The 26,934-nt window shown below is 46.3% G+C and overlaps 1 protein-coding gene across 2 annotated transcripts in view; it reads left to right on the forward strand.

Annotated features, from left to right (window-relative positions):
- RNF130 (ring finger protein 130) overlaps positions 1–26,934 on the forward strand; it is a 1,130,799-nt gene that overhangs the window by 669,523 nt on the left and 434,342 nt on the right. For both annotated transcript variants that reach the window (XM_069654089.1, XM_069654090.1), the window contains exon 5: positions 16,401–16,483. In XM_069654089.1, the coding sequence (XP_069510190.1) occupies positions 16,401–16,483 (83 nt within the window). The remainder of the gene's footprint in view (positions 1–16,400; positions 16,484–26,934) is intronic.

Below are 26,934 nucleotides of genomic sequence, written 5' to 3' on the forward strand. Positions count from 1 at the left end.
TCCATGTTTGAATGGGTGATGTAAATGTCGTTGAGGGTTCTGGAGTCAGTGTTGTAGTCCCCTGTTAGTGTGCAGAGGATCTGAGTATTGTCTGCATAATTGGTGTAGGAGATACCTAATGAGTCCAGAATGTGGAAGAGGGGTAGTGTAAAAATATTGTAGAAGGTGGGCGAGATGCATGACCCTTGTGGCACAACACATAGTATGATAGTGGGTGAGGCGTAGGCTAGGTCGGAGAAAACTTGCATGGTCCTTCCTTGTAGGAAAGAGGTGATGCAAGCAGTGGCATTAGGCGGGAACTTGTCCGTTGAGGTCAGGTGGTAGCAGAGGACATTGTGATCAACGAGATCAAATGCCGTAGAGAGATCAAGAAGTAGGAGTAGAGCAGGTTTACCTGAGTCTTTTGCATCATCCATCTGATTTTTAAGGTCAAGTAAGGCTGTTTCAGTACCGTGCCCTGGACGGAATCCTGATTGACACAGCCCAACGAGTTTGTTATCCTCTGAATTATTGCAACTGTAGGTAGGCTACTTTGTCTAGTATTTTCAGCAGAAATGGGACGGTAGTTCTAGGACTGTAGTTGTTAGGTGATGTGGGGTCGAGACTGTTTTTTTTAGCAGAGGGCGGACCCCAGCTTCTTTGAGGCAGGAGGGAACCTTCCCGGTGGCAAAGGATGTGTTAACGAAGGCTGTCAGAAATGGGGCGAGGGTGCTGGCACAGTCCTTGATGATTGCAGCAGGGCAGATGTCCCCTTTACAGATGGAGGGTTTTATGGATTTCATGATATTGATCATGTCATGTTCTTCAATTGCTTTGAAAGAAAATGAGATGGTAGTAGCTGTGGATTGCAGAGTGTTGGGGAGGGGAGCGTTCGTCAGGGTTTGTCGGGTCATTTGGATTTTTGTTTGGAGGGTATTCAGTTTGTTGAGCATGGCTGTATTCTGTCGCACCAAGTCATGTCTTTGGTGAAATACTCGGGGCGGGGTGGGGGGGGGTAGGGGTCTCTAGGTCCCTGAAGATAGAGAAGATCGCTTTGGTGTTTGATTTAGCTTCAGAGATCCTAGTTTCATATGAGTTATCTTTGGCACGTATGATTGCTTTTTTGTACTCTTTAGAGCGGTTTTGGAAATCCAGCTTAGCAACCTCTGAGTGGGTGGTTTGCCATAAAGATAAGGCTGCATGTTTCTTTGATCAGAGTTCAAGGAGGTCAGTGGTGAACCAGGCGTTGGTGTGGCTAGTGGGTTTAGCTTTTCGGGGCTCCAGTGGGCCAATGGCGTCTACTGCTGATTTGATAGCATTATCATAGGACTGTGCAAAAGTCTCTGGGTCGGCAGAGAAAGGAGGTCTGAAGACTGGTACTAGTAAGTAGGCTAGTATCCTTTCCTTTGTGAGCTGGCGAGAGCTTCTGGAGAGTACTTGAGGCAGAGGTGGCGTAGGGTGGTGACTATCCCTTGCAATAGAGATGTTGAATTGGATGTCTTGGTGGTCAGACCCTGGCGTGGGTGAGTGTTGGCAGTGATAGTGAGAGGGCAATTGTGTTGGGCTATCCAGTCTAAAGTGCGGCCTTGAGTGTGGATGGGGCCAGTGATGAAGTTGCTGAACCCTAGGGTCTCCAGCGCAGTGTTGAGTGTCTTGGCTGCGGGATCTTTGGCATCATTGAGGCCCAGATTGAGGTCTCTTAGCATGATAGCTTTAGTTGATTATTTCAAATTGCCTGAGAGGAGGTGAGTGAGGGCAGTTTGGAAGTCCCCTAAGGGTCCTGGGGAGCGGTATACAAGGTGCAGGGAGATAGTACAGCGGTGGGAGAGGTTAAGTTTAACAAGGAGGTAGTCACTTTTGTTATTCATGTGTTTGTCTGTCTTGCTGGTGGAAAGGGAGTCTTTAGCTATCAGAGCTATGCCCCCTCTGTTGGCGGCGGTCCTGTCTGGTGATGGAGTAACCTGAAGGTAGGGCAAGGGATAGTGCGGGTCCTGAGGCTTCATGTAACCACGTTTCTGTTAGCATAAGGAGGTCCAGGTTGTGGGTGGTGATAAGGTCAGAAGGCATGGGCATTGATGGATCTGGCATTGATAAGAGCGCAGCTCAGGTGGGAATTCTGAGCCAGACTAGTTGGGCTGGTACGGGTCGCTGTGGGAGATGGCATGGAGAGGGGTGGTTTTAGGTCTGTTTCTGGTAGTTGCATGGTGAGGTACAGTAGTAACAGGTACATTCGTGGTATTGGTGATGGCAATCGTATGGGGGGCCACAACCGTAGCGTTAGCATTGTTGGCATAGGGCAGGACATTCCCTTGGGGAGGCACAGTAGTAGTGTCATCATTCGGAGACAGACAGTAATAGCTTCATTGCTGGCATTACCCGTAGCATTCAGATAGGGAGGCATAACAGTAACCTCATCATTACTAGCATTAGCCATGGCATTTACATGGGAAGTTGTGGGGATGCAGTAATATGAGATGATATGTTTATTTATACAGCGCCTATACACAATGTGTTTCAAAGCGCGTCAAGGCAAGGGAGGGAACAAGGGAAAATACAATGACATTCTTACAGGCCATGAACAGTAAGGATGTGAAATTAACTATCGTACTCGGCTTGACGGCATTTCATGTAGTGCAAGTGCTAAGACATAGATAAGGAAGGGAGGGGGAGAGTGGGAAGACATTTCAGGTAGTGCAAGTGCTAAGACATAGATAAGGAAGGGAGAGGGAGAATGGGAAGGAAATGAAAACAGACAGGCGACTACCGTACTAGGCCTGACGACATTTCTGGGAGAGCTGGAGAAAACAAAAGGTGAGGGAGATGGGTGCAGAAAGGGAGGGGAGGAACAAAACAAGCGACTATTGTACTAGGCCTGACAACATTTCAGATAGTGTTGGGTGGTGGGGGGACAAGTAAGGGTAGAGGGAGGAGACAGACAAGGTTGCTATCATACTAAAAGGAAAGGGTGGAACAAAACAAGCGACTACTATCGTACTAGGCCTGATGACATTTCAGATATTACTGGGTGGTGGGGGGACAAGTAAGTGTAGAGGGAGGAGACAGACGAGGTTGCTATCATACTAGGTCCAGGGACAATTCTGATAGAGTAAGTGCATAGAAGAAAGTAAGGGGAGGAGATAGGAAAAGGGAGAAAGGGAGAGGAGAAGGGAACAGAGAGTAAGCAGTCAAAAAGAGTGGAGAAACAAGAGGGGAGAGCGAATACAATTGCTGAAGTCAGTAGTAACACATAATGTTGCAAGCCAGGATACAAGATGAAGATGAGAACAGCATGATTCAGGGCCACCATGAGTACAAGATGCAAAGGAAGTCCAGCATGAGAGTTGAGAAAGGGTGACGCACCGTGAAACAATGTGAAACAATGAAGTCCATAAGTCAAGTCCAGCATTGACCACAAGATGGTGATGATCAAACCAGAATGTTTTGGGACAGACTCCTGCAGAAGTAGGCTGGAGAGGGAGGAGGGTTGAAGAATCAAGCAAAACAGGCAACACCTGTGTGCAAGAAGGGTGGGGGGCACAAGGGAACATCACGGCGGGATCAAAGGGGTGGGGATGGCCTGTGGGGACAGAGGGAGTAAACACATGTTGGTGCATGCTTACCTTCAGTCTGAGCAGGGTTCGGGCTCGGGGTCCTCCTGGTCCGAACAGGAATTGTCCTTTTCTTCATCTGCCCTTCACTTCGGATGCCCAGGCGAGAGACGCCCTTGAGAGAGTTAAATGCAGGAAGGAAGAGGCAGGGCTAAGAAGGTGGGTGGTGCTTAGGCCAGGTGACCTAGATCCACTTGCACCTGTTCCCTATCTGTAAAGGAGAAGAGGCTGGAGGGCTCCTTAAGTAGGGGAAAAAGAGCGGCAACCAGGAAGGCACTTGGTGGGCAGGGCTTGCTGGGTAGGGAAAAAGAGCAGCAACCTGGAAGGTGCCAGGTGGGCGGGGTTTAGGCCAGGTGACCTAGATCCACTTGCACCTGCTCCCCATATCATCATTGCTGGCATTAGTCGTGGCATTCACATAGGGAGACATAACAGTAACCTCATCATTACTAGCATTAGCCATGGCATTAATATGGGCGGGGGGGGCAGAACAGTAATATCAATGCTGGCATTGGGTATGGCATTAGCAAGGGGAGGTGCAATAATACAATTGACATTGGTGGGTTAGGGGTATTGGTACAGGATGTTGTCTGGTGATATGCATTGGTTACATTGGCATTAATGACGGCGGTACCGCGACATGGTGCATAGTCCACCATGCTGGGAGGGACGTGCAGGGCATTGTTCATTGGGGGCCTTTTAGAGGTGGGAGTAGCAGATGGTAGAGTTTGTTGTGGAGGGTGTCTTTCTGTAGCATGGTTCATGTGGGCTAGGGCGTTCTCGTTGGGTCGATCATAACAATTGCTGCGAGGAAGGTTGAAGGGCTTGGTGTTGAAGAGGAGGTTGTGACCAGACTCATGCCGGGTTGGCGTTGTGCGTGTTTTGCAGACCTTGGGGAATGCTGTGTGGTGTGTATGGGGGGGGGGCAGCCTGTAGCGGAGGTGCTGGTTTCTGTATACCAGCGGGGTTGCGCGAGCGGGGTGAGGCACAGTGGTGGTGCATGCTTGGAGGCGGGCGGGCCTGGTAATGGGGGAAGGGGGTATAGGTGGTAAAGAGGAGGCATGCTTGGGTGAAATAGGAGGGGAACGATGAGTTGGGCATCAGGAACGGTCCGACGCTCACCTTGTGATGTCTGGGGGAGCTGCAACTTGGCATCAGGGCGCTGGAGTGGCAGCGTGGAGCAGCGAAGAGCTGCAGAGAGCGGATTCAGCCTTTTCCTCAGGCCTTCTCCGCACGACTTCGCCTGCCGGCGCTCTCCCTCCCCCGTTAAGGCAGGAAGGGAGGCGCTGGCAGAGTGGGGTGACCAATCCAGGCTTGGCCCACAGCGGTAAGGCTTCCTGGGTCTACCATGTTGCTTAGGGTTCCTATGGCAACCTGCATCAGCCATCTTGGACTCTGTTGAGGCCATGTGGAGTGTGGCATGCGGAAAGCATACGCTGGGACACTCCGGTGTCTCTGGTCTCGCTGGATCAGCTGTTTGGGATATACGCTGATCTAGTAGTCGCAGCGTAGTTGCCCCTCCTGTTCTTTGCTTCATGTTATGCTTTACACGTGGCTATTTTACATATAGAAATTATACAAATATTTAGAGGAATAACCCAGGAAATAGCTAATATATACTTTGCCTCCCATTCCTCCTCCTCCTCTTTGTATGCTCATTTACAACAGCAGGTTCTGCTCAAAGAACCTGTGAATGTGTTATTCTCCCAAAGGCTACTTTCCCTTTGTCAGATGTGTTTACTCCTTTTTCTTCCCGGGCTGTCCTAGTGACTGCGGCAGCCACGATTCTACCTACTACACAGCTATTGGATAATAACCCTCATCATTTTCCATCCCTTGCCTGCATCTCTGGGCCTCCAACATAAAAGGGGTTGTTTATATTGAGGACAATGGTTCTAAGTTCTTAGGCTATAGCACCAACTGCAACATAACATTCACCATTCCTAGAGATGACACCCAAGTTCCCTTTTATGTTGGCAACTCAGTATATTTAATTTGTGGGCTTAACGCTTAGACTTGGCTTTCTCCACATTGGAGTGGCAGTTGTAATTCCTACGAGTAAATTGCTGTGTCTATGTGCCTGATGACTCCAATTCTCTCCTTTTGCTCCATCATCAACTGTTTTCTGGAATATTGGTGCTTTCCTAATGATAGTTTTCTTATTTTTCTCAGGGGCCTGTCTTCTTCTACATTGTCTACCTGTATGCTGCCAGGCACTTGCCCGGTTGCTCAAACCTCCTGTTTCATTTGTGTCAGTTAGTAATTCATTGATAATGCAGGATTTAGCAATGCAAGAAATAATGGCTATTGACATTAGCACTGAGTCTCCTTCCCCTTCCCAACCTGTATATCATTAACAACATTAAGTAGAACTGATGTTGAACGGGCCCTTTGTGGAAATATACTCTAAATGAACATAAGTTCTCTCTCTACAAAAAAATGTCACACGCCAATTTTGCTGTGGTCCACTAACAGTAGTCCAAATGACTTCTGTGTGTGTTAAGTTACAGGCACTGTTTTCTAAGCTAGGAAATAGCTTGAGGTCAAAATAGCACACACAAATGCCAGCACGTGTTGATCTTTCCCCCTGGGCTTAGGCTCAGGATAGAGAAAAATACATCAAGCATCCCCATGCATGTCTATTTGTATTTCTCTATAATTACTCACCAAAACTTTCTGTTCACCCTGGCAGTTCAGTTACCTTTCAAGGACCCTGTGTTATATCCGTGCTGTGCCAGCGCAACTGAAATAATATTATTTAAGCATAGACCATTGTAAGTAAAAGCAAAGAGAGCCCTAGCAACACATGTCGCCTCACTCTCCACTTGAGTGTTTGGTTATGTTGTCAATAAATGTATCTACATGACTGTCATTCTGTGAAGTCGTCTCAATTATATTTATCTTCTAGGCGAAAGAACCTATGGGAGGGGTTCACAAATGTATTCATAAGTGAACCTTTTTACACCCGCCCCTCAGCCAGTGCATGCTGGAGTCTCGCTAAACTCGACCAAGACCAACGCACCAAGTGAGCAGGAGTCCATGCATGGGGTGCTGATGGGTCAGATTCAAAATAGGGGAAAAGCAATAGAAAGGACGCAGACCATGCCAACATGGGCATCTGGCGGGTCTCATCTGGTCATAAGTGCACCTTGCCTTTCACTCCCCTTCGATCAAGCTTTAAAAAGCAGTCCTGATTAGCTCGCCAAAGGGGGCATGGTGTCCAAAGAGTGCCAATGCGTTATTGTTTTAATAGAACTTTTGAAAGTGAAGAAATTAGTCCTCTCCCTGTTTGAAATCATTGAGAAGGGAGTGGTCAAGGGGGGCTCATTACATGGCTTGGAGGATGGATTGAAAGCCTCAAACTCATCAGTGATTGCCAGGATAATTCCGACTACACTCAGTCCTAACATTTCTGGAGCTTCTCAGGGCGAGTGGCAGCATACTAAAAGAAAAAGAGTGAATCCAGATACCGTAGGTACCCCAACTAGCAAAGGGAATCGGCCCTCATCATACCCAAAGGTCCTGGACCCTAACAAGAGCATACAAAATCATGCTATTCCCCCACCATCACAGACCCCAAATGTGAAGGCAAACAGAGCACCCAGGACAATTGTCTTGGCTGCTAAGGCAATAAGGAGGTCTGGTTCCACGTCTGGCGTCCTTACCGCCCCTATTGCGTTCGTCGAAAGATAAACAATGTAAAGACCAGCAATGACGGGCGTCAGAACGTCCTGGGAGGCAGGGTATCGCATTGTGTCGACGAATGGGAACAGATAACCACGGACCAGTGGGTATTGGATACTGTAAAGTTCGGGCATTCCCTGCAATTCAAAAGCAACCCCATGCATATTCCTCCAGCGTTTTCGGCTCAACCCCACCTGAGCGTGTTAAAACAAGAGGTAGTTCTTATGCTACAAAAAGGGGCTATAGAATTGGTACCTGTGTCGCAGAGGGGTCAAGGTGTGTATTCCCGATACTTCCTGGTGAAAAAGCCCAATGGAAAATGGCGTCCCATTCTCGACCTTCGAGACCTCAACAAAACGTTGAAAAACCTAAAATTCAAGATGCTCACACTTCAGGAAGTGATCCAATCTATTCTACAAGGGGATTTTCTGGCATCGCTGGACCTTCAAGATGCGTACTTTCACATACCAATGCGTCGACGACACAGAAAGTTCCTAAGGTTTATGGTCGGGCGGACTCACTACCCGTTCACAGTGCTTCCTTTTGGACTAAAATCCTCCCCCAGGACGTTCACGAAATGTTTAGCTCCGATTGCAGCATGGTTGAGAAAACAGGGGGCATCACGTTTACCCGTATCTCGACGACTGGTTGGTGAGGGGATCGTCCCCGATGGCAACTCAAGCAAGTCTACAGGCCACCATGCAGCTTTTGCGACGACTGGGATTTGCAGTAAACTTCGAGAAGTCCTCGTTGACTCGACGAGAAGCTTGGTGTTCTTGGGTGCACAGTTCGAAAATCAGTCAGGGTTGGTAAAACCATCCGTCGACAGAATCCACAGACTCAATCAGCTGGCAAAACAATGGAAGGTCAACACCAAAGTATCGGTGAGGAGATATGTCGATACTGGGCGCTCTGGCGTCGTGCATCCCTTTGGTGAACAACTGCCGCCTTTTCATGAGGCCAATTCAAGAGTTCCTGGCGGACCGGTGGACCCAGACCCAGGGACTTTGGTCGGACAAACTGATCGTCGACGACGATCTCCTGCGAGCTCTTCGATGGTGGCAAGGCTTCCAGAACCTATCCAGGGGGGTGCCCCTGCAAGAACCGGAGTACCGCGTGACCATAGTGACGGACGCGTCGCTGACTGGATGAGGAGCACATATGGGCGTTCTCCAAATGCAAGGGCGGTGGTCGCCGAAGGAATCGCTCCTGCATATCAACATACTGGAGTTGAGGGCAGTGCGTTGGGCCCTGAAAGCTTTTCTACCGCACATAAAGAGCTCGGTAGTGAGAGTATTGACAGACAATACAACAACAATGTTTTACTTGAGAAAACAAGGAGGGACTCGTTCCAGAACCCTTTCCACCGAGGCTCAAAGTATGGCAGTGGGTTCTAAAACACAATATAACCATTGTAGCCCACCATCTCCCGGGAATAAAGAACGAGTACGCGGATTCCCTCAGCAGGGAAATGGACCAAATACACGAATGGGAACTGGACAATCTTCAGTTGTCAAAGATCTTCAGAAAGTGCGGGCAGCCTCCTCTGGATCTCTTTGCAACATGGGAGAACAAAAAAAGCAAACTGTACGCCAGCGGGTAGCCACAGATAGGCTCGCTGGGGGAAGCATTCTTCTTCCCGTGGACGGACAAGTTTATGTACGCCTTTCCCCCGTTTCCTCTCATACGGAGGAACCTGCAGTGGATTCACAGATACAGGTGTTGAGTGATCCTAGTGGCTCCTTATTGGCTGAGACAAGCATGGTTCTCCGACCTGCTACAGCTGTCAATAGCGTGGCTGATAACATTTCGGAAGGTCCCGGATCTCCTGTCCCGGGACAAGGGAACAGTGTGGCACCACGACCCAGACAGTCTCAACCTCATAGCTTGGCTCCTGACTTCTCTAAAATGTTATCTTCATCGGACTCAGCAATTCAGAACTACGCAACAACTGTTCGTGGCTTATGGTCCGTCGACGAGAGGAAAGGCAATCTCAAAACAAGGACTAGCTCAATGGGTCTCGTCAACGATTGCTTTTTGTCACTCCAAGGCGGGGAAACCCCTAGAAGGATGTCCGAGAGCTCATTCCATGAGATCAACTTCGTCTTCGGCGGCGTTGTGGGCAGAGATTCCGCTTACGGACATTTGTCAAGCGGCGTCCTGGTCGGTGCCACACACATTTACCCGCCATTATTGCCTCGAACGGCAACATGCGGACGATGTACAGATGGGACGAGCAGTCTTGCACCATCTGTTTCAGTGAGGTAAGCCCTATTCAGGGAAATGACCTTATTTATATATATACATATATATATAAATATATATATATGAGAGAGAGAAATACATATACCTAAATGCATATGGTGGTTATTGTGATTACTGTTGTGATTGTTGTTTTGAACTAACCTGTAATTGCTGTTTTGAAGAAAAAAAAAGGGAATGTATGCTTATGATGATATTGGATTGCATTCACACCGCCATATCAGTATTACTGCTATACAATCTATTCTACGCATGTGAATCCATGAAAGATCCAATGCTGGAGAAGGGAATAGCTTCTTACCTGTAACTCCATTTCTCCAGCATTGGTATCTTTCATGGATTCACATGCGCCCGCCGGCCTCCCCTGAATGCAATGTATATGTTTGTATTCCCCCCATTCTACTTTGGAGGGGTTAAAATCTGAAGGGAGCCGTGGGGGCGGGGCATTTATACCTCTACGTCCTATTGGGGCATGCGTAAGCAGCCTAAAACGACATAGATAGGACACAAAAGTGTCGAAGTTTTTCCTATGGAAAACGGCTTTATAAGTGTACTGATGGTTCCCAGTCTGACGACGGGGAATATTCAAAGCATGTGAATCCATGAAAGATACCAATGCTGGATCCAGGGGTCAGCCATCTGTGTAATATACATTGGTCTACCTGCCGTATAAAGCATACAGGTTGGCCTAACTGCATGATGAAGCACAATCATCCAGAGACGGACAATAGAAATCCAAGTTGTAAAAAAGCAGTGAGATATACAGCTTCTAAGCCTACAATTTGAGGATTAAACGATTCCATTCAAAACACTTGTTAAGAACATCCACTTGTGTTTGAAGGTGGAAAAACCCATCTCTGTTCCCACCAATGGAGTGTTGTTTCCTAGTAACCCCCTCCAAAGTGGAGTGTTACTTTCTCAGTGACTGCCTATTTCATATCTGTGGTTTCATTTGTACGAAATGTCCACCTGATGGTCCATCTAATGTATGGCTCTTGATACAATATTAGTGGTCAATAGTAGGTTTTTTTGATGGCGGGAGCAGTCAACCCACATACTTAAGACCACAAGGTCATCTGATTATGTCAGTCATGCCCTCAGTATTGCAATACATGTGACATACATGTGGGGACTTAGCATCCAGAGAGTTGGCATACACGGGCCAATAATATCCGCTTTTTATATAGGATTCATGTTGGATACCTCCACCTACTAAGCATTACTGTCATAGCTGTTATTATTCAAATTAATGGTATTCAATCTATGCGCCAAATGCTAATAGTCATAGATCATGTGTGTAGTCCAGGTAGCATTACTATGGCATGGTGGCTGGCCACAGGGATGGACTGGGAACCAAAAGGAAGTAATGTTCAAAAAGGCCCCATGTTACATCTTTTCAGCAAGCCCGTCCCTTTTCCCATGAGAAATGTTGAAAATAAAATAGGTTAACACACAAGAGGCCCAGCTTGCAGAGGCCTACCGGGAAATCTCCAGAGTCCCTATAGGCCAGTCCACCCTTGGCTGGCCATTGTCCCCATGTCAGACGGGGACAATGCACCACGCTTTTTCCTCAGACCAGCTGAAATGGAGAGATAAATAATATACTTTAGCATTTATATAGCGCTACGAGAAGGATGGAAAGCTGCCGGATTCGAACCTGTGTCAGCAGGCTCTGCACAGATGGCAAAGCGAGCGCTCTACTCGCTGTGCTATCAGAGAAACCTGAACCGGAAAAGTAATAGGAGTAGGCTACGACCCAGAGTCCCTTTGCATCCACCAATTACAGCTGCAGTGTATTCACCTATGGGGAAAGATGATTAATATGTTATCGGGCATAACCTGTACATTTTTACATTGTATTAGTACACCCACCTCCCTGCCCGGAAAGCGCACAACAAATAATGGGTGCAATTATGTTAGACGACACCATTAGCGTCTTGCTTTCACAGAATGTGTATTTCTTATTCAATCCTTGAAAAGCAAGTTCTCACAGGAGCTTTTTGGGGTGAGTGTTTAAACTTGCGATAGCACATGTATGGCTTATAAGACACCTCAGTAGACAGAGTGTCAGAGAACCCTTATTTGGTACCTTTTGTAGGAGGGCCAGGCGACCCATCCAATGTTTACCATGACTCCTCCTCGTTGGCGGCACCAGGCTTGGGCTTGAGAGGGCTAAAGCCCTCACACTTTGAGGCAGCAGTAGTCACTCAGCTGTGAGGCCCAGTCCGGGCTCAGACGGCAAGAAGCTGTCACATGTTTCACCTCAGAGAGCGGTGTATTTACTTTACTTTTGAAAAATAAAGTAAATAGACCACTCTGCAAGTGAGAGAACATTCCATCCACATGAAAGCAGCATCAGCAAACGGGCAGAGAACAAAAGCCTGCCCAGGAGATGTTATCAGTAGACCCCCAGTGTGGACGATTAAGGATTAACTAACTGCTGGGCTCAACCTTTAGTTGGTCCATGCTTTCAATGATTAGCTATGCTTTGTTTAACTAAATAGTCTGTGAGATGCAGAGGCATAGACAGACAGAAACGGGTAAGAATGAAAGTGTTTTTGATGATGTGTATGTGTGGATTGCATGCATGTTATGTTAATGGACATTTGTATAACGCCTTTCACCATTGGTATGGTCTTTAAGCACTGTTGGTTGAACGCCCTCGGGACTGCAGTCCAGGTAACTGTAAATGGTCGGAGAAATAAATGGTGCGTGTGTGCACTAGGTATGTGTGCAGCTAGGCTGGATTTATCATGGGGTTAGTTGCATTCTAATGAATGTGGTGATGTGCTGTGAGTAGGGTATGTGGGATTATGTGTGCAGCTAGGTCAAATATTATCGCGGGGATAGCTACATTATAATTATCTTTGCGATGTGCAAGGTGGTCAAAGATTCTGTGCAGCTAGATCGAATTGATCGTGGGGATAGCTGCATACTAATATTTGAGGTGCTGTGCAGGGTTAATCTTGATAAATCTATCTAAATGTGACACATGTCTAATCTTCACAATTCTATCTAAATGTGACACACAGCAGCTAACTATCGTGCGCGGCACAGTTCAGCACAGCGGCCACTTATGCTAAATACAAAATATGGCTACCTCACACAATTAGGCTATATTATATTAGGTAATAAGAGTGGTGGAGTTTTAATTGAGTACAGTAATGGCTCTAGCCGCTGCCCACACCACACTTACCTTAACAATTTCAGTAGGTTGTCTGTGTCAGACGTCCCAGGTGAACATGGGCAAACACAGAGTGGAGCTGCTTAGCAGGGAGCCCTAGGTCCTTAGCTATTTGTTGCCCGGTCAAGGCTGCCCTAGGAGGGCTGATGAAGAATGGTGTTTCCTGGTCATGTGACCAAGGACACAGGCCAATAGGAGGGAGGGGTCTATGGATTACTAACCGCAAGCCAGGAAAACCACTAACAAAGGACAGGCACCCCCGACTCCCTAATTGCTATCAAGATGGGAGGAGAGAGGAAAAGCGGAAACAAACAAAGGACTACAACCCCAAAGGCAGTCTTCTCTAGAAGTTGAACTAGCACCAACAATGATTTCAAAGTTCCACTGAAAACAGAGGCAAACCCCCCCCCCCAAAAAAGATCCCAAACAGTCTGCAAACCTGTTACCAGGTGCTTGCTGTACAGGATGCCTGTGGATTACTAACAGAAAGCCAGGGAAAACCATTAACAAAGGACAGGCACCCCTGACTCCATGTATGAATGCATCTGTGCATGCATGTTGGGGAGTGTGCAAGTGTGTGTATGTTTGCATGTGAGGCGGTGTCTGTAAGCACATGCATATGAATTAATGCAGTGTGAATGGTGTACATGAGTGAATGAGAACACAGTGAGTATGAATGTTCAGGGTGCTCTTGTGAATGACTTAAGGTGTATATGTGCCTGAATATATATGAATGTGTGCATGTTTGTGTGGCTGTGTGTGTATCTCTCAGTGTGTATTGGAGGGTGGGTTTTGTTTTTGTGTGTGTGTCTCTGTGTGGGTCTGTCTGTATCTGTATCTTGTGTATCGTATCAGTGAGTGCATCTGTGTGAGTTTGTCTGTGATGCTGGGGCCCGGGGAGGGGGCATTGGTGCATGAACATTTTTTGCCAGGAGCATGGCATGTTTTACTAGCTTTTCTTGGCAAAACCAAGCCAACTTGAGTGTTATTATGTGAATGAGGAGTTGGAGTGGGTGGAGGGTACTGCAATTGGAATGGCTGGGTTCCACTATGGCATGGAATTCTGGACTTGCGTTAAGGGCAAAGATAATCTGATCAGTGTTCTTACGTGGGTGAGGTCACGTTTCCTTACTGTGGCATGGCATTTTTTACTGGCGTTAAGGTCAAAGGCAGCATGAGTGTTCTTAAATTGGGGGGGGTGATATGTGCAGCCCACAAGGCAATGTTTTCTTACTGTGGCATGACATTAGTTACTGGCAATAGGGGGCAAATACAACATGAGTGTTCTTATATGGGGTGATTTGTGTAATGATAATGATTTTTTGATAGTGCTTTTGCCAAAGCTCTGTACAGAGAACATATTTATATAAAATGATCACCCAACTGAAGTTGGAAATCATTTATTTACCTCAGAAGGATGAAAGGCTGAGCTGGCATTGGCTGGATTTGAACCTGCAACCTGCAGATCACGCTCAGATTGTAGCAGCAAGCATTCAACTCGCTGAGGTATCTTAACAGCTAGCCAAGGAAGGACATGTTTTCTTACTGTGGTATGGCTTTTCTTTACTGGCATTAAAGCAAAGCCAACAGGAGTATATTCTTACGTGGTGATACAGCATAAATTGGCAGAGCCAGCATGAACTGGTTTTGTTATAGTATCATTACTGTCATTATGGGCAATGCAAACATGAGTATTTTCGTAAGTGGTAATTGTGGTATATGACCACCAGATTGGACATGTTTGGGCACAATCAGTATGAAAAGGTTTTTACACTTGCAGAGTGCTGGCATACAGTGGGCAAAGACATCATGAAAATGTGTTTGAAAATACTCCTGTGCATTGTTGGTGGCTAGGCTTCCAATAGACATTTTTCATGCCTTACCCTACAAAACCGATTGTAAACTGTGTGGCTTTTTAACTAAAGTATCACAGCAAGTGTACTGTAAAATGCATCATGTTAACCCCTTATTTAATGATTGTTCTCTTGGGAGGGGGAACCCCTCCAAACCCACCTTGAGTGGTATGCTCACCCTCGCTATGTTCGGAAGCTACTGCGGATTCAGCCACGCGCAGAACAAGCCCAGTTGCCTCTTTGGGCTCCTCTTACGGTAAGCCCTACTACATTAGCTTGAGGACTCACTTGTTACACTATCCTGGCTACCCCCCTGGTGAGTTGGGGTGAAAGATTCATTTCAGTAAGGCGGAATATCTATTCAGCCTCCTGGGATCGGGGTGGGGATCAACAGCGCAATAGGTTTAATGGCCCCACTCACTACCAGCTTTCAAAACTTGTTTCCACCCCCGCCCCCAAAATTATGTGGTTGGCTCCGCTCCTCCTCAACTGTCTTAACTGATGGAGTGATCAAGGCTTCAATACTCAACTGGAAGATGATCGTATCCTTTCATGCACCTCTTTTTTTGTATGGCTGTGTAATACTTTCCTCTTTCTGACAGTTTTGTTATCATCATCCTTCCAGGTGGTATTTCTTGTACTGAGCGAGTACACCGATGGTCTTTGCCTTTGGTTTCGATGATATTTTAGCTTTTTACAGCAGCCTTTTTCTTCGACTACACGGCTTGCAAAAGTGGGTCATGGCTGTAGCCATGGGGTTGTGCACAAACAGGCCACTGTATCCTATTGAATAACGGCCTGAATTTTTCAGGTTGCACAATTCTATGTCTCTGCATCCAAATCACTAGCGGTTATTGTTGTGACCAAAAGCAAACCCTGCGTGCTTCTACTTAGTGAAACGGGCACAAGCATGTGCACAGTTTGGATGCAATTTGCTCTTCCATTCTTGAGCTTTTTCATGAAGTCTGTAATGATGAGCAAGGACCATTGCCACTCACTCTTCATCCATCGCAGCTCTCCTAACCCCGAGGCCTTCCCTTATGGGCACCGTGCCCAGTGGTCTTTCTCCCCTGAACACAGCCAATCCCCACTGACGCACAGGTAACTGGTGCTTCTGGCCTGCACTCATCAACATGACAGTCGTGAGCATCCGCCTCTCCCACTAAAGCCCCAGCTCAGCCATCATTTGTACAGATCCAAGCGCAGTGAGGCTATCGTTCCTGGCAGAAGGGCAATTTACAGGATCACTTACCTGGAGCCTGATTCATGGAGGTGTTTTATAATGGCGCAATCCCATAGGAAAACGTTCCATGAATCAGGCCCCTTGACTGCTCTAGTCCAGGAACTGGCACAACTAAGCTATGTTGTATTAAACAGTGCTGGTGCTTGGGGCCACTGATTTAAAGGCGCGCCTGGGCATATAAATGAAGCATATATTTCCTCAATCTTGCATGCCAACATAAATGTATCTGTATTTTCTCTCAGTGCCATTATCTGGTTCAGAAGGCGAACATTATTACACAGAAATAATCATAACATGCCCTCTGTGGCAGAGCTTGCATGAAGGGCACACAGTGCGTTGGGGACCAAGATTGCAATTAAATGATGCCTCGTTCTCAGATCTATGAAATTACGGAATATAAGATAGATTTGTTGTAGTTTTTCAAGTTGTCATGCCATATTAATCTGCATGCTCATTAACCTTGCTGATTCTGCTAAATTCTTCCTTGTGCGTTCTTTTCTAAGGCTCTCTGGATTGGTGTCCACACTGAGATCAGGTTTGCGGTGGTCCTCCTCTCGTAATCACATTCTCTGTATTGTTCCTTCCAGGAAACAGACCCAGACTTTGATCATTGTGCTGTCTGCATTGAGAGCTACAAACAGAACGATGTGGTCCGTGTTCTGCCATGCAAGTAAGTTACCACTAATGACGTCTCTTCTGTGATTGTGTAGAAGTATTGTTCTGGGTGGCTACCTTAAGACAGCTCTAAAGCATCTTGTAAGAGAGATACCTGCAAATGGCAGATCTTGGCATATTTTATCTTTGAGGGATCGCCTGCATTATGCTGTGGGATTATTTTGGGCTTGCCTCAGTAGCTTACAGCTACGAGAGAACTGTGCACAAGAATACTGTGTAAATTGGCAAGTACTATTGTACCAAGGAGCTTGTTAGGCTGCTGCACTTGTGTCTGCCATTCAGCAGCCTGTGTGCGATTACATTGTCAATAGAGCAGATCTTTGAATGGATGAGAACATGTTCTTCATACTTTTAAGGTGTTCGGTGAAATGGTTCCACACCAACATTCGGAATCCTGTTTAGATGGGGACATTTGGCTGTAATACAGTGGCTGCCATCAGCGCACAGCTGGCCACATTGAGCTGGGTTGTCAGAAGGTGGACCGTGATTTGCAACCTACCCAACAGCTCCACTGCTGGAAGGGGCACCTGTCATTATGGTGCAAATACAATGACCCCTGGAGACTCAGGGGAGGGCCCAGGAGACAGTGGAGGAAACCCAGCATATGGTATAGTGCCAATAATGGTGATCCAGAGGCAGACATGCAAGGAAGTGGCCCCACGGTAGGCAATTGGAAGGAAGAAGACTGGCACAGCTCGGGCCCAAACCCCTAGCCTAGGCTAGCCCAGGAAGCTCCATGATTTTGCCGAGCTCTCACCCACAAGCAGCCAGAGCTTCATGAAAGAATGACTGAAACAGCCAATGCCTCACCTCCTATTCACTAGCTGTCCAAATTGGTATGTATCTCACAATTTACAGAACTGTTTTGTTGGGGTTAGTATTTTGAAAAATGAATAGAGCAGAGAGACCAACTTCCATTACTTGCTCAAACTAGTTTCTTGCTGAATCACTATGATAGACCTATTTCAGATATATAATTGTGGCCATTCTTGTGTTCCCAAAATGATGTTTGCTTTTATGCTAATCGCCATGCTTGTGTTCCTTGAAGAGAGGGTGTTTTGAGACTTGGGCTGGGTCCACGCCCCTCTGTCCTACACACACGACTCCCCCTGAAAGGCGGATGGGGTTCCCAGAGTAGATTTATTTTTCATTTCTAGAAATGGGTTGTCCCTATCACACTGCTTTGCCAGGCATAGATCAGTGTACAGTGAGTAACATGTCAGTCATTTACACTCAAAATGGATCACTAGGTTTTACTGTGCAGCAGCTTTATTGACAGAGCTACTTTAGAAATAACTTAAACTGAAGCCCTTCGGCATTTAACATTTTCTTTCTTAATTTAAATCCTGTTTTTGCTAAAAAACTTAGTTTTAAAAAAGAAAATACTATACCTGTACATTTATGAAATGGTACAAAATTACGGACTCCACATTTATTTTATTTAAAAAGAGAAAAATGTACACATTTGTAAGAGAGAGAATAGGTAAGGTCACTCACCATAGTGACTTCTATATGCCTAGTCCATACATTGCCGTTCCCTCCATACTTGTGGCATGTTCTTCCTATGGGACATGATCAGAGCATTCGGCACAGCAGAATGTTTGGAAGAAGGACTGTAGATCGGAAACCGAAGCGCTAGATATTTTTCTTGCATTCTACCAACGACCCCCACATTTTTTCCGCAAGTGTTTACTCACAAAGGGAACTTATAGCCCCCTATGGTAGGGTGACCAGGCGTCCTGGTTTTTGGTGCTCTGTCCCCCTTTCTCAAGATTATGTTTCCATTGGAAACTGTAGTGGTCCCGGTTTTGGTAATCGGTCTTTATAGCTGAAAGGCATGAATGCACGATCTCACACAGAGATATGTGATACTTTAATTCTAATATATGTTTATTTGAACAGTAACACTTAAACCTCCTCCTCCAACCTCTACTGAAGTGTAGTGCCTTGACAGCCACTTTCAAGAGTTAGTCCTACCTTTATGTTAGTTGCCCTGTCCCGCTTTTTTACTTTTTAAATCTGGTCACCCTACCCTATGGAGGAAATGGAACAGTTGACTAGAAGGACAGTAGTACTTTGGTAAGCAACTTTAACTTACTCCACTCCTCCATGCTTGCTTATGACTACCAAAAAGTGACGCAAGTGGAAGAACACAACTAGCCTTTGAACGGTAGAGCCAGCGAAAACCTTTCCACACAGACACCCTCACTGAACCATACGTCTGCTCGTGAACTGGTGTCAAGCAACTGGTGTCTGCAGATGGCGTGTAGGTAGGGTGACTAGATGTTGCGGTTTTGCCAGGACCAGGACTGTCCTGGTATTTGGTGCCCTGTCCCCCTTTCTCACGATTATGTTTCCAGTGGTCGCGGTTTTTTGTAGTAGGTCTTCATAGCTGGCAGGCAGGAATGCACAATCTCGCACAGAAGTAGGTGGCCCATTGGGGCAGTGACAAGGCCAGACCTACCCCAGAGCTGTTTCCGGGGAACGTGTTGAGCTGTTTGTGCATTGGTTCCTCTTTCGCTGTCACAGTGCCTAACCTCCTCTGTCCTGGACATCTTTCTTTTTCTACTTAGTACCCCAGAGCCATGTAGTTCAGTGAGGACACGTATAGACGCAAGATCCAGAGTCTACAGCTACCAGCATGCGCTACAATCTTCACACTATGAGAATGGCTAGTAAACCACAGAGGGAAGTGCCCTGCAGAGATCAACAACAAGGACTACCAGTACCTCAATGCACCTGGGACCAACTGCCGAAACCATGGCCTGGTCCTGAAGGAGAGAAGGAGTTGCCCAGGTGAAATGGTCGTTACTCACCCAGAAACCAAATGGTAGACTGAACACCTGTCACAGTGCCATCAGACGTGCTACCAGGGAGCAGTGGTGAAGTAGCTGCTACCAACAGGGAGCTGCACAGGAGTCTCGGAGACCAGGGACCACTCCCTCGAATCCCTTTGGACTATGACTTACTTGGTACAGGAATGAAGCAGAGAACAAACAACCTCAGTGGCTGTAAGGCTGGCTGGAAAAAAAAATGAAAGCCAAAAAGAGGGCAGAGCTAAATACCCTTATGAAGAATTCCAGGGAAGGAGCCAGCCTTGAAAGGTGGAAGATAGGAGTTTGGGGTAGACAAGACAGAGAATGGCACAGGAAGACTGCTGCCCCGAGTGCCCAATGGGAGTTTAGGAAACTTCCTAGACAGGAAGTGGTGGATTTTATATACCCAGGAGAGTCAGTCTTCAGTCAGAAGTGGTGCGTTGAAGTTGGAGGAGGCGCAGGAGGACCAAGAGACCAGGGAACAGTGTGCAGCAGTTGGAGTAGGAGTTAGAGGAGACTAAAGGCGTGTTTAGAGAGAGGAAGGTAAGGTGATGTGTTTGACAGAGCGGTACCAATTTTGTTATATGTGTCTGAGTGAGTGAAGGTGACAAAGCATGAGAGGAAGAGAACGATCAGGAGGGAGGAGAAGAGTGTAGATAGAGTAGTCAGAGGGGGAGTAAGATTAACAGGGAGGAGGGGAAGGGTTGAGGTACGAGGAGAGATGACGAAAAGGGGAAATGCCCAGAGGAAGAGGGGAGGAATGGACAGAACAGTAAGAATAAGAGCGGCAGCAAGGAAGGGTACGATTATAGTATCAGGCTATCCCTGTTTGGGTCACCAGCCCTTAGGCCCCCACACAGTAGGGCAAGTCCTTCTATTCAGCCAAAAGTAGCAGCTATGGTACTCATTAGCTTGGAGGGAGGGGTGGAACAACCTGTGCTGAACCTGAAAAGGGCTCTATGTACAAAAAGTGGGAGCTCACCTTAAATAAGTGCATTAACGTCTGAATGCAAATTCCAAAGTTTAAATAAGGAAGTAAACATCTGGCAAATCCACTATGCAAAGCCCAGTCCTCCTGCTGGAGTGAGATCAGGAGTTGTCATATGGTCACCTACTTGAACTTTTCTTATTGAAATTGGACATCGAAAAGAGAGATGTCCAGAATGGTATGGTGGCAACTGCATCCTTTACCATGAAAAATAAAGCTCACAGTCCCTGGCATCATGCTGGGGGATCCCTCTTGATTGCAGTCAGTTAAAGCACTGTACTTCTTCCACTAAAACGCCTGGAGGATAGCTCGCGTGCAACGCGTTTGTCTTGGAAGCAAGACAATGCAGAGCAACACGGGTTCGTAAACTGGGCCTGCGCTTAGAGACTGGTCCCTGGTATTAAGCGCGTTACACATGATTAGTTAATTAATTAAAATGGTGGATAGTTTGGTCAAGGGGAGGAGGGGGAGTGAGAGGTAGTTGGTACCCCTGGAAAGCACGTTAGGGTCCAGACATTCTTTGTAATTTCCCTCCAGTGGTGGAATTGACGATCCAGAACCGGGGGTTTGGGGTGTGCCAAAGGTCATGTGTTGTAGCTAGTCACTTTTTGCACTTGGAATCTCCATTGTTGGATGAGTATAAGAAGCCCTTAGTTGTCCTCTACCTATTCCTGGGCTGTGACCCTCTTGGGCAGACACCCCTGTATCACCATTCTTGGTGATGCGGCTGAAATACTCAAAAGGCATGTTTGATTTCTGAGTCGATTGACCTGCCGGCTTCTGAGGCTGCTTTGAAATGGCTGCCATTTACTTGGCTGTGTGTGTTTATCAGTTTTTTCCTTAATCATTACTTTGTGTTTGGAGTGAACTGTTGAAACTCATCAGAGGGGAGACAAAGGATTTCTTCCTATGCCTCAGGAAAACAGCTCGGTACTGTGTAAACATGATTGCCACTGTCGTCTGCGCTTATTTCCGTATCCGTGTTCTGATATCAGTTTTGTTCGCAGCTGCTACAAGCTGGTCAAAATGCACTTTCTTGCCTTTCGGTATGCCTGCCATGAACGGTTTCCTCTTGTCCTGAAGTAAATATCCGTTAGATCTTCCCAGTGTCGTTTCGAATTCCTTGTGTTAAACATGGTCAGACAGGGACGTCATTTCACCAAATGCTAGGGTTAGCGGAAGTGACATCACACGATCCATGACCTCTGATGATATCATAGGAAGTGATGTAATTTGACCCTACCCCGAAGTGACATCACGGGAAGCGATGGAACATGATCTTTCTCTCCATGACAAAACAAGAAGTGGCATAACATAGCATTGACCCTAAGTACTCTACACAAAATATGGTTACGCTATCACTGTAATGTTATAGACATTTCATACAAGAATGGATCACCATATGTATCATTAATATCACTGTGTATAGACCCACATTCCCAAATTACTGTGAATGCAAGCAGACGTCCAAGGACAAATGATAATGATGCGTTTTATATAGCAGTTACGCTTAAGCTCTTTATATAGAACAAATATACATACAATATCACCCAACCTGTGTTGATACTCCTTTATCAGCCTCAGCAGGATGAAAGGCTGAGTTGGCCTTAACAGGATTCGAACCTTCAGATTACACACACATTGCAGCAGCGAATGGTCAACGCACTGAGCTGTTTTACCGGCTATAGCTATCTTACCGCCTATTGTAAATTGGCAATTGCATGTCTGAATGTTCTCAAAGTCAGAAAGCAAATTACACTCTGCAGTGGATACCATTAAACAGGTAACTGAGATTTAACAGCAGGTCTGGTGCAAAGTTGGCCACATGTCTAACGTGCATGGATCTACTTTTCAGGCTTAAGAGGTTGGCAAAATACATACCAAAAAATACATACCATTGCACCTGATGGTGTGGAAATAAATGTACTCGCTTGTGTGGATGAATATCGCAACCTGAGACATGTCATCTGTTTGATGTAATGAGACTCTGATGCCAGTAGTGCAGGGCTCTGCAATCTGCAGCTGTCCACATGTTTTGGACTACAACTGGCGTGATCTCTCAGCATTGTCTTTGCTGGCTGTTGGAATTTGTAGTCTGAAGCACCTGGAGAGGCATAGTTTCTAGCGCCTACCAGTGAGAAATGAAATCCAATTCTACCTCAAAGAATGGTGATGCCAGTTATTGGCCACAATTTCTGCCCCCGACCTCCTGTACCAGCCTGTTTATGTTCAATGAAGCTTTGATTTACACCATGCCTCCTAAACAAGATGCTTGCCAGATTCTTTATATCTTTCCTAGAGCCAACGTACCAGACCTGTGCAACAGCAAGAACCGGCAGAGAGAATAACCTCTAGCTCCACACACTATCCACGGGATGACACCAGAAACCGGGACTGTGAAAGAGCAACCCTCCATGCCAAATCTGCTTTGATGTCCAAAACAGAGAGCTGGCCAGAGAGGAGAGAGAGAGATAGGCGTCAGGAAAGGCGCTGTCATGCAGACCGCACAACACTCCCCAGCCTTGGAAGTAGACGCCCTCAGGCAACAGCACGCTCCCTAGACATCAAGAGGTGCATATCTCCAGACAGACTGTACTTCACTTGGTGGTAGCCAGACAGAGACCCCCTAACACAAACTTGGATATTGTGCGATCCTGGTCACCATCCGCGGTCTTCTCACGCAGAGAAAAGGGGTGGGGCTTAGCCTACTATTTCATTTCTTTGCTTCTTGCAACACCTCCTGGGTAGGGAAGACAGGACCAGTTTGGTCGGGCAAGGAATCCAATGGCAGGAGGCAGGGAGAGCATAAAGAGGGTAACTGGAAGCAGGAAGTTGTCGGTTGTTCAAGTGAGGTCAGTGGAGGAGGAATTGGTAGACCAAGGGACCATCAGGAGGAAGAAAGCCAAGCATGGAGGTGAATTCTGGAGCAGGTGAGATATTGGGTAGTGAGTGCAATGAGTGTGGCCAGGAGAGAAAGTGTACGAGGTGTATGTGAAGTGCTTGTGTGAGTGAAAGGAGGGTGTCTCAGTAGGAGTTGGGGTGGAGTGGTAGTAGTGGGGGGAAGTGGTACTTTGGGGGAGGACGGAATAGTAGTCTGGAGGAGGGAATATTAGTGTGAGAAGGTAGTAGTGTGAAGGAGGGGGAGTAGTGGGGAGGAGTACTGTAGTGGAAAGAGCAGTAGTGTGGAGGAGGCAGCATAATGGTAGTGGAGGAAATAGTAACATCAAAGGGTAGAGGCGAGGCCTAGAAGGAGCGAGAGATTGTGGAGGGACAGAGGAGCAGGAGGAATAGAGCAGAAAGAGTAAGGATGGGTGGAGTTGAAGGAGGGGAGAGTAGTGAGAGGAGAACAGGCAGTGAGGGGGAATGGAATAAATGGCATGACCGAAAATAGACAGTGTGGCATAGTGTCCCGTAGCCTTTAGAAAACTAACCACTGGATTGAGTACGAACAGTTAAGGAAGCCACTGAGGCAGTTTAGATAGAAAAGGTATACTGCCTTTCGGTCATCACTTCCAGTTCAGGTAAGATCTTAGTTCGGAGGAGTCAATAATCAGTACCTACTAACTTGGGGCTAGAGACTCCTGAGTTAGGGTGGAGGTGTTCTTTTAGAGGGAAGTCCATCTTCCATAGGACCCATTGAAATCTTAATAAAAAACCTTGAACCATCTCACAGCTTTTGGAACATGTTGAGCCATCCGTGACAGTTCAAAGTGTCCAGACATACCTTTGAGTCCAAATAAATGCTTGCCTCAACAATAAAAACTTCAAGCACAGTGTAAGGAAGGCATGGTATCAAACAGTGAAGACAGAAACAAGTGATCACAGTTCAACGGTGTGTATTAAACTTCAATGGGTTGCTTAAACGCCTATCTAAACCTAAATCTAAGGATGGGAGCAAGCTACGACCATCAGATTATAATAATGCGGTCCTAGTCGAGTCTCTGTCAAAATAAAAGGGCCTATGCTAATAAACCTATTGCCAATCCTTACTTCTAAATACAAAATGGTGTGTGACAATAATCTATGCACAAAAGAAAAGTGTTCAAAAAATAGTCAGGATAGTTGAGCAGTTGGCTTCCCTTCCCCACGTTTTCAGCACTGGGCGAGGCGGCACGTTCGAGCTTCGCAACACTCTGGCTTCTCTGCCACAAGGGAACAGTTTAAAGCATAGGTAGCAGCTCCTTCTGCCAAAGCCTCTTTCCCAATAACAGTCTCTTAGTGTCATAACAAGCAAGCACCACAGTTCCTTTCTTATCAGTATTTTTACATGAACAAGTTTGCGTTTCCAGTGTTCATCATGGGTCTACCTCCTTCAGGGTCGGACCCCTTTTTACCACAATGTTCACAATTGGTCTCCCTCGTTTGGGCCCGGACCATGGATCTCCCACATTCAGGCTAGGATACCTTTAGCACAGTATTCACTTTCTACGTTTTCCTCTTGATATCAAAAATCAAATACTTTCAAATGTGCAATGGGTTTTACTTAAACCGTTGCAGGACCACTTCGATTCACTTCACACAGTTTTCTTTACAATCTTCTACTTTCGTTTCTGCCACTTCTTGGTGGGATACCTTACAGAGACCTTCGATTGGGCACCCTCATGATGCCTGACCACTCTAACTGGTATTGGTCTTTCTCCTTTAATATTCAAAAATTTATCAGCAATTAAGCGTTCCTCGTGTCTTTCATCACACACGTTTCAATCTTCGTTTTTGCACTCTTTATACAATGTTCACGCTTGCAACCTTGACTTCAACACAGACCGGTCTTGCATCGGTCTCCCCAACTCACCAGCTGTGTTGATCTCTTTGGTGCTGCTTTTCATCCTGGAGAGCCAAGGACGGTACTGCGGCGGCTGCTGTTCCTCCCAGAGTATCTCCGACACATAATACAGGATTCTTCAGCCTGGCTTCTTGGCCTTAAGCTTTCTAACCTGAAGGGTTCTGCAAAGTAATGGCTTGTTGCGGAAAAGGTCAAGTGTATCCCCCTCCTTGCGTACCCATCTTGGTTTGCTGTCTTCCTTCGTTCAGCTGCCGTCGGGAAAGTACTGTTCCTTCGTGTGCTTTGCCCCGCTCAGAGTGTGCTCCCGTTCTCCGCCTTTTATCCTTGTGGGGAAGTGTAATGGAAGTCAGGTGTGATTGATTACCAGTAATTGCCTGACCTTAGTATTGGGACATGTCAGGTGAAATGCTTGGGTGTGAGGCTGTCCGTGTGAAAGTGTAAGAAAGGGGGGTTCTAAATATCCTATCGGGTAGGATGGGGTAAAGGTGTTACAGGGAAGGGGATACCCTGTCTCGCCATCAGGTCTCCCACCCCCCGAAGACCTCTCACCCAGGTGATCCTCCCGCACTGGTCCACCCCCAGGGTCTGGATCTAAAGGCGATGGATGTGCTCTGTCGACCTGAGAAAGGGACTAGCGGAGGAAACACCTGGTTTCTCACAACAGGGAATTAGATGACATTGGCAAAAAAAAATGAAAACCTGCGCCCTAACAAGCAAGTTCCAAAGGTCAGCTGTAGGTGCTCAATCCCTCTTTGACTGGTGAAAGGGACTGGTAGTTGGGAGCCAGGATATGTAAGGTGGGGTTGGGTTGGCGACAGTCCCGTTCAAGTCAGTGCAACATCATGGAATTATTGCGGATACTCAGTGGATTTAGGACTCTGATCAAGTGCTTGCAACAAAAAAGGAGCTCTTTAATGTGCAAATCCAAGAACGTGCTTCAACAGATTTAAAACCAACATCTGTTTGATACCTAGTCCATGATGTAGGTAACCAGGTGTTTAATTTAATATGGTGTACTACGAAAAGATATTTAGTAGCAAAAACCCTTCACACAAAATCACTAAATCACTGTGGTCATAAACCACCTAAACCCTCCAAGTAGGTTCTCGCACCTTGCTTCAGTTTAGAATTGTAATTGATAATTGTTCTTTTATAATGCGCTTAATACCGGGGACCAGTTTCTAAGCGCAAGTTGTCTACTGAGGTACATTTTAATTCTAGAAACCTTCTTGAGAGGATAGCCCTTTTATTAGATGTGGGATAAAATGCTCTAGGAGAGATCAACCTAACACTTGTTGGTTTCTAAGGATTGTAAATATAACAAAAATCATCTCTTAAGGCCCTTGAAATCTCCCGCCACCATCTCTAATTTAAGGAAAAGATATAAAATTGTTTTTTTTTAAAGCAAAGCGATTCCCTGTGAATATGGTTTTGGTAGAGATTGAGGCAAGTCCAATAGGAACCAGACGTCACTCCTCAGGTATGTGTTTAGGTTTTATCAAATATTTATAGCAGCCATTCAATTTACGAGGAGCAGCTTCCTTTGTCATATGCTTCTTTGGTATGTGATGTTACCAACCCTAAAAGTGCATTTACTTTGATAGAAGTTGCATTTACACCTAGATCACAGGCATCCTATGAGCTCTTTGGGCCTGATGCAATGCCCACAGCTCTTTTATAACATAATAATGAATTTTGAGCACCATTGTTTACAGTTTTTTTATGCAATCAGGGCTACTGGTTTGATTCCCCACTCTTTCCATCATGCCCTAATTGTTCCATTATTTTAAAACATAGCAGGGAAAGTGACATATCTATGCTGTTTGGGAGACTAGTTCATTAAGGATCATATTATGGTA

The sequence above is a fragment of the Ambystoma mexicanum genome, chromosome 3q, assembly GCF_040938575.1.
Source record: "Ambystoma mexicanum isolate Mex_15411 chromosome 3q, UKY_AmexF1_1, whole genome shotgun sequence".
NCBI lineage: Eukaryota > Metazoa > Chordata > Amphibia > Caudata > Ambystomatidae > Ambystoma > Ambystoma mexicanum.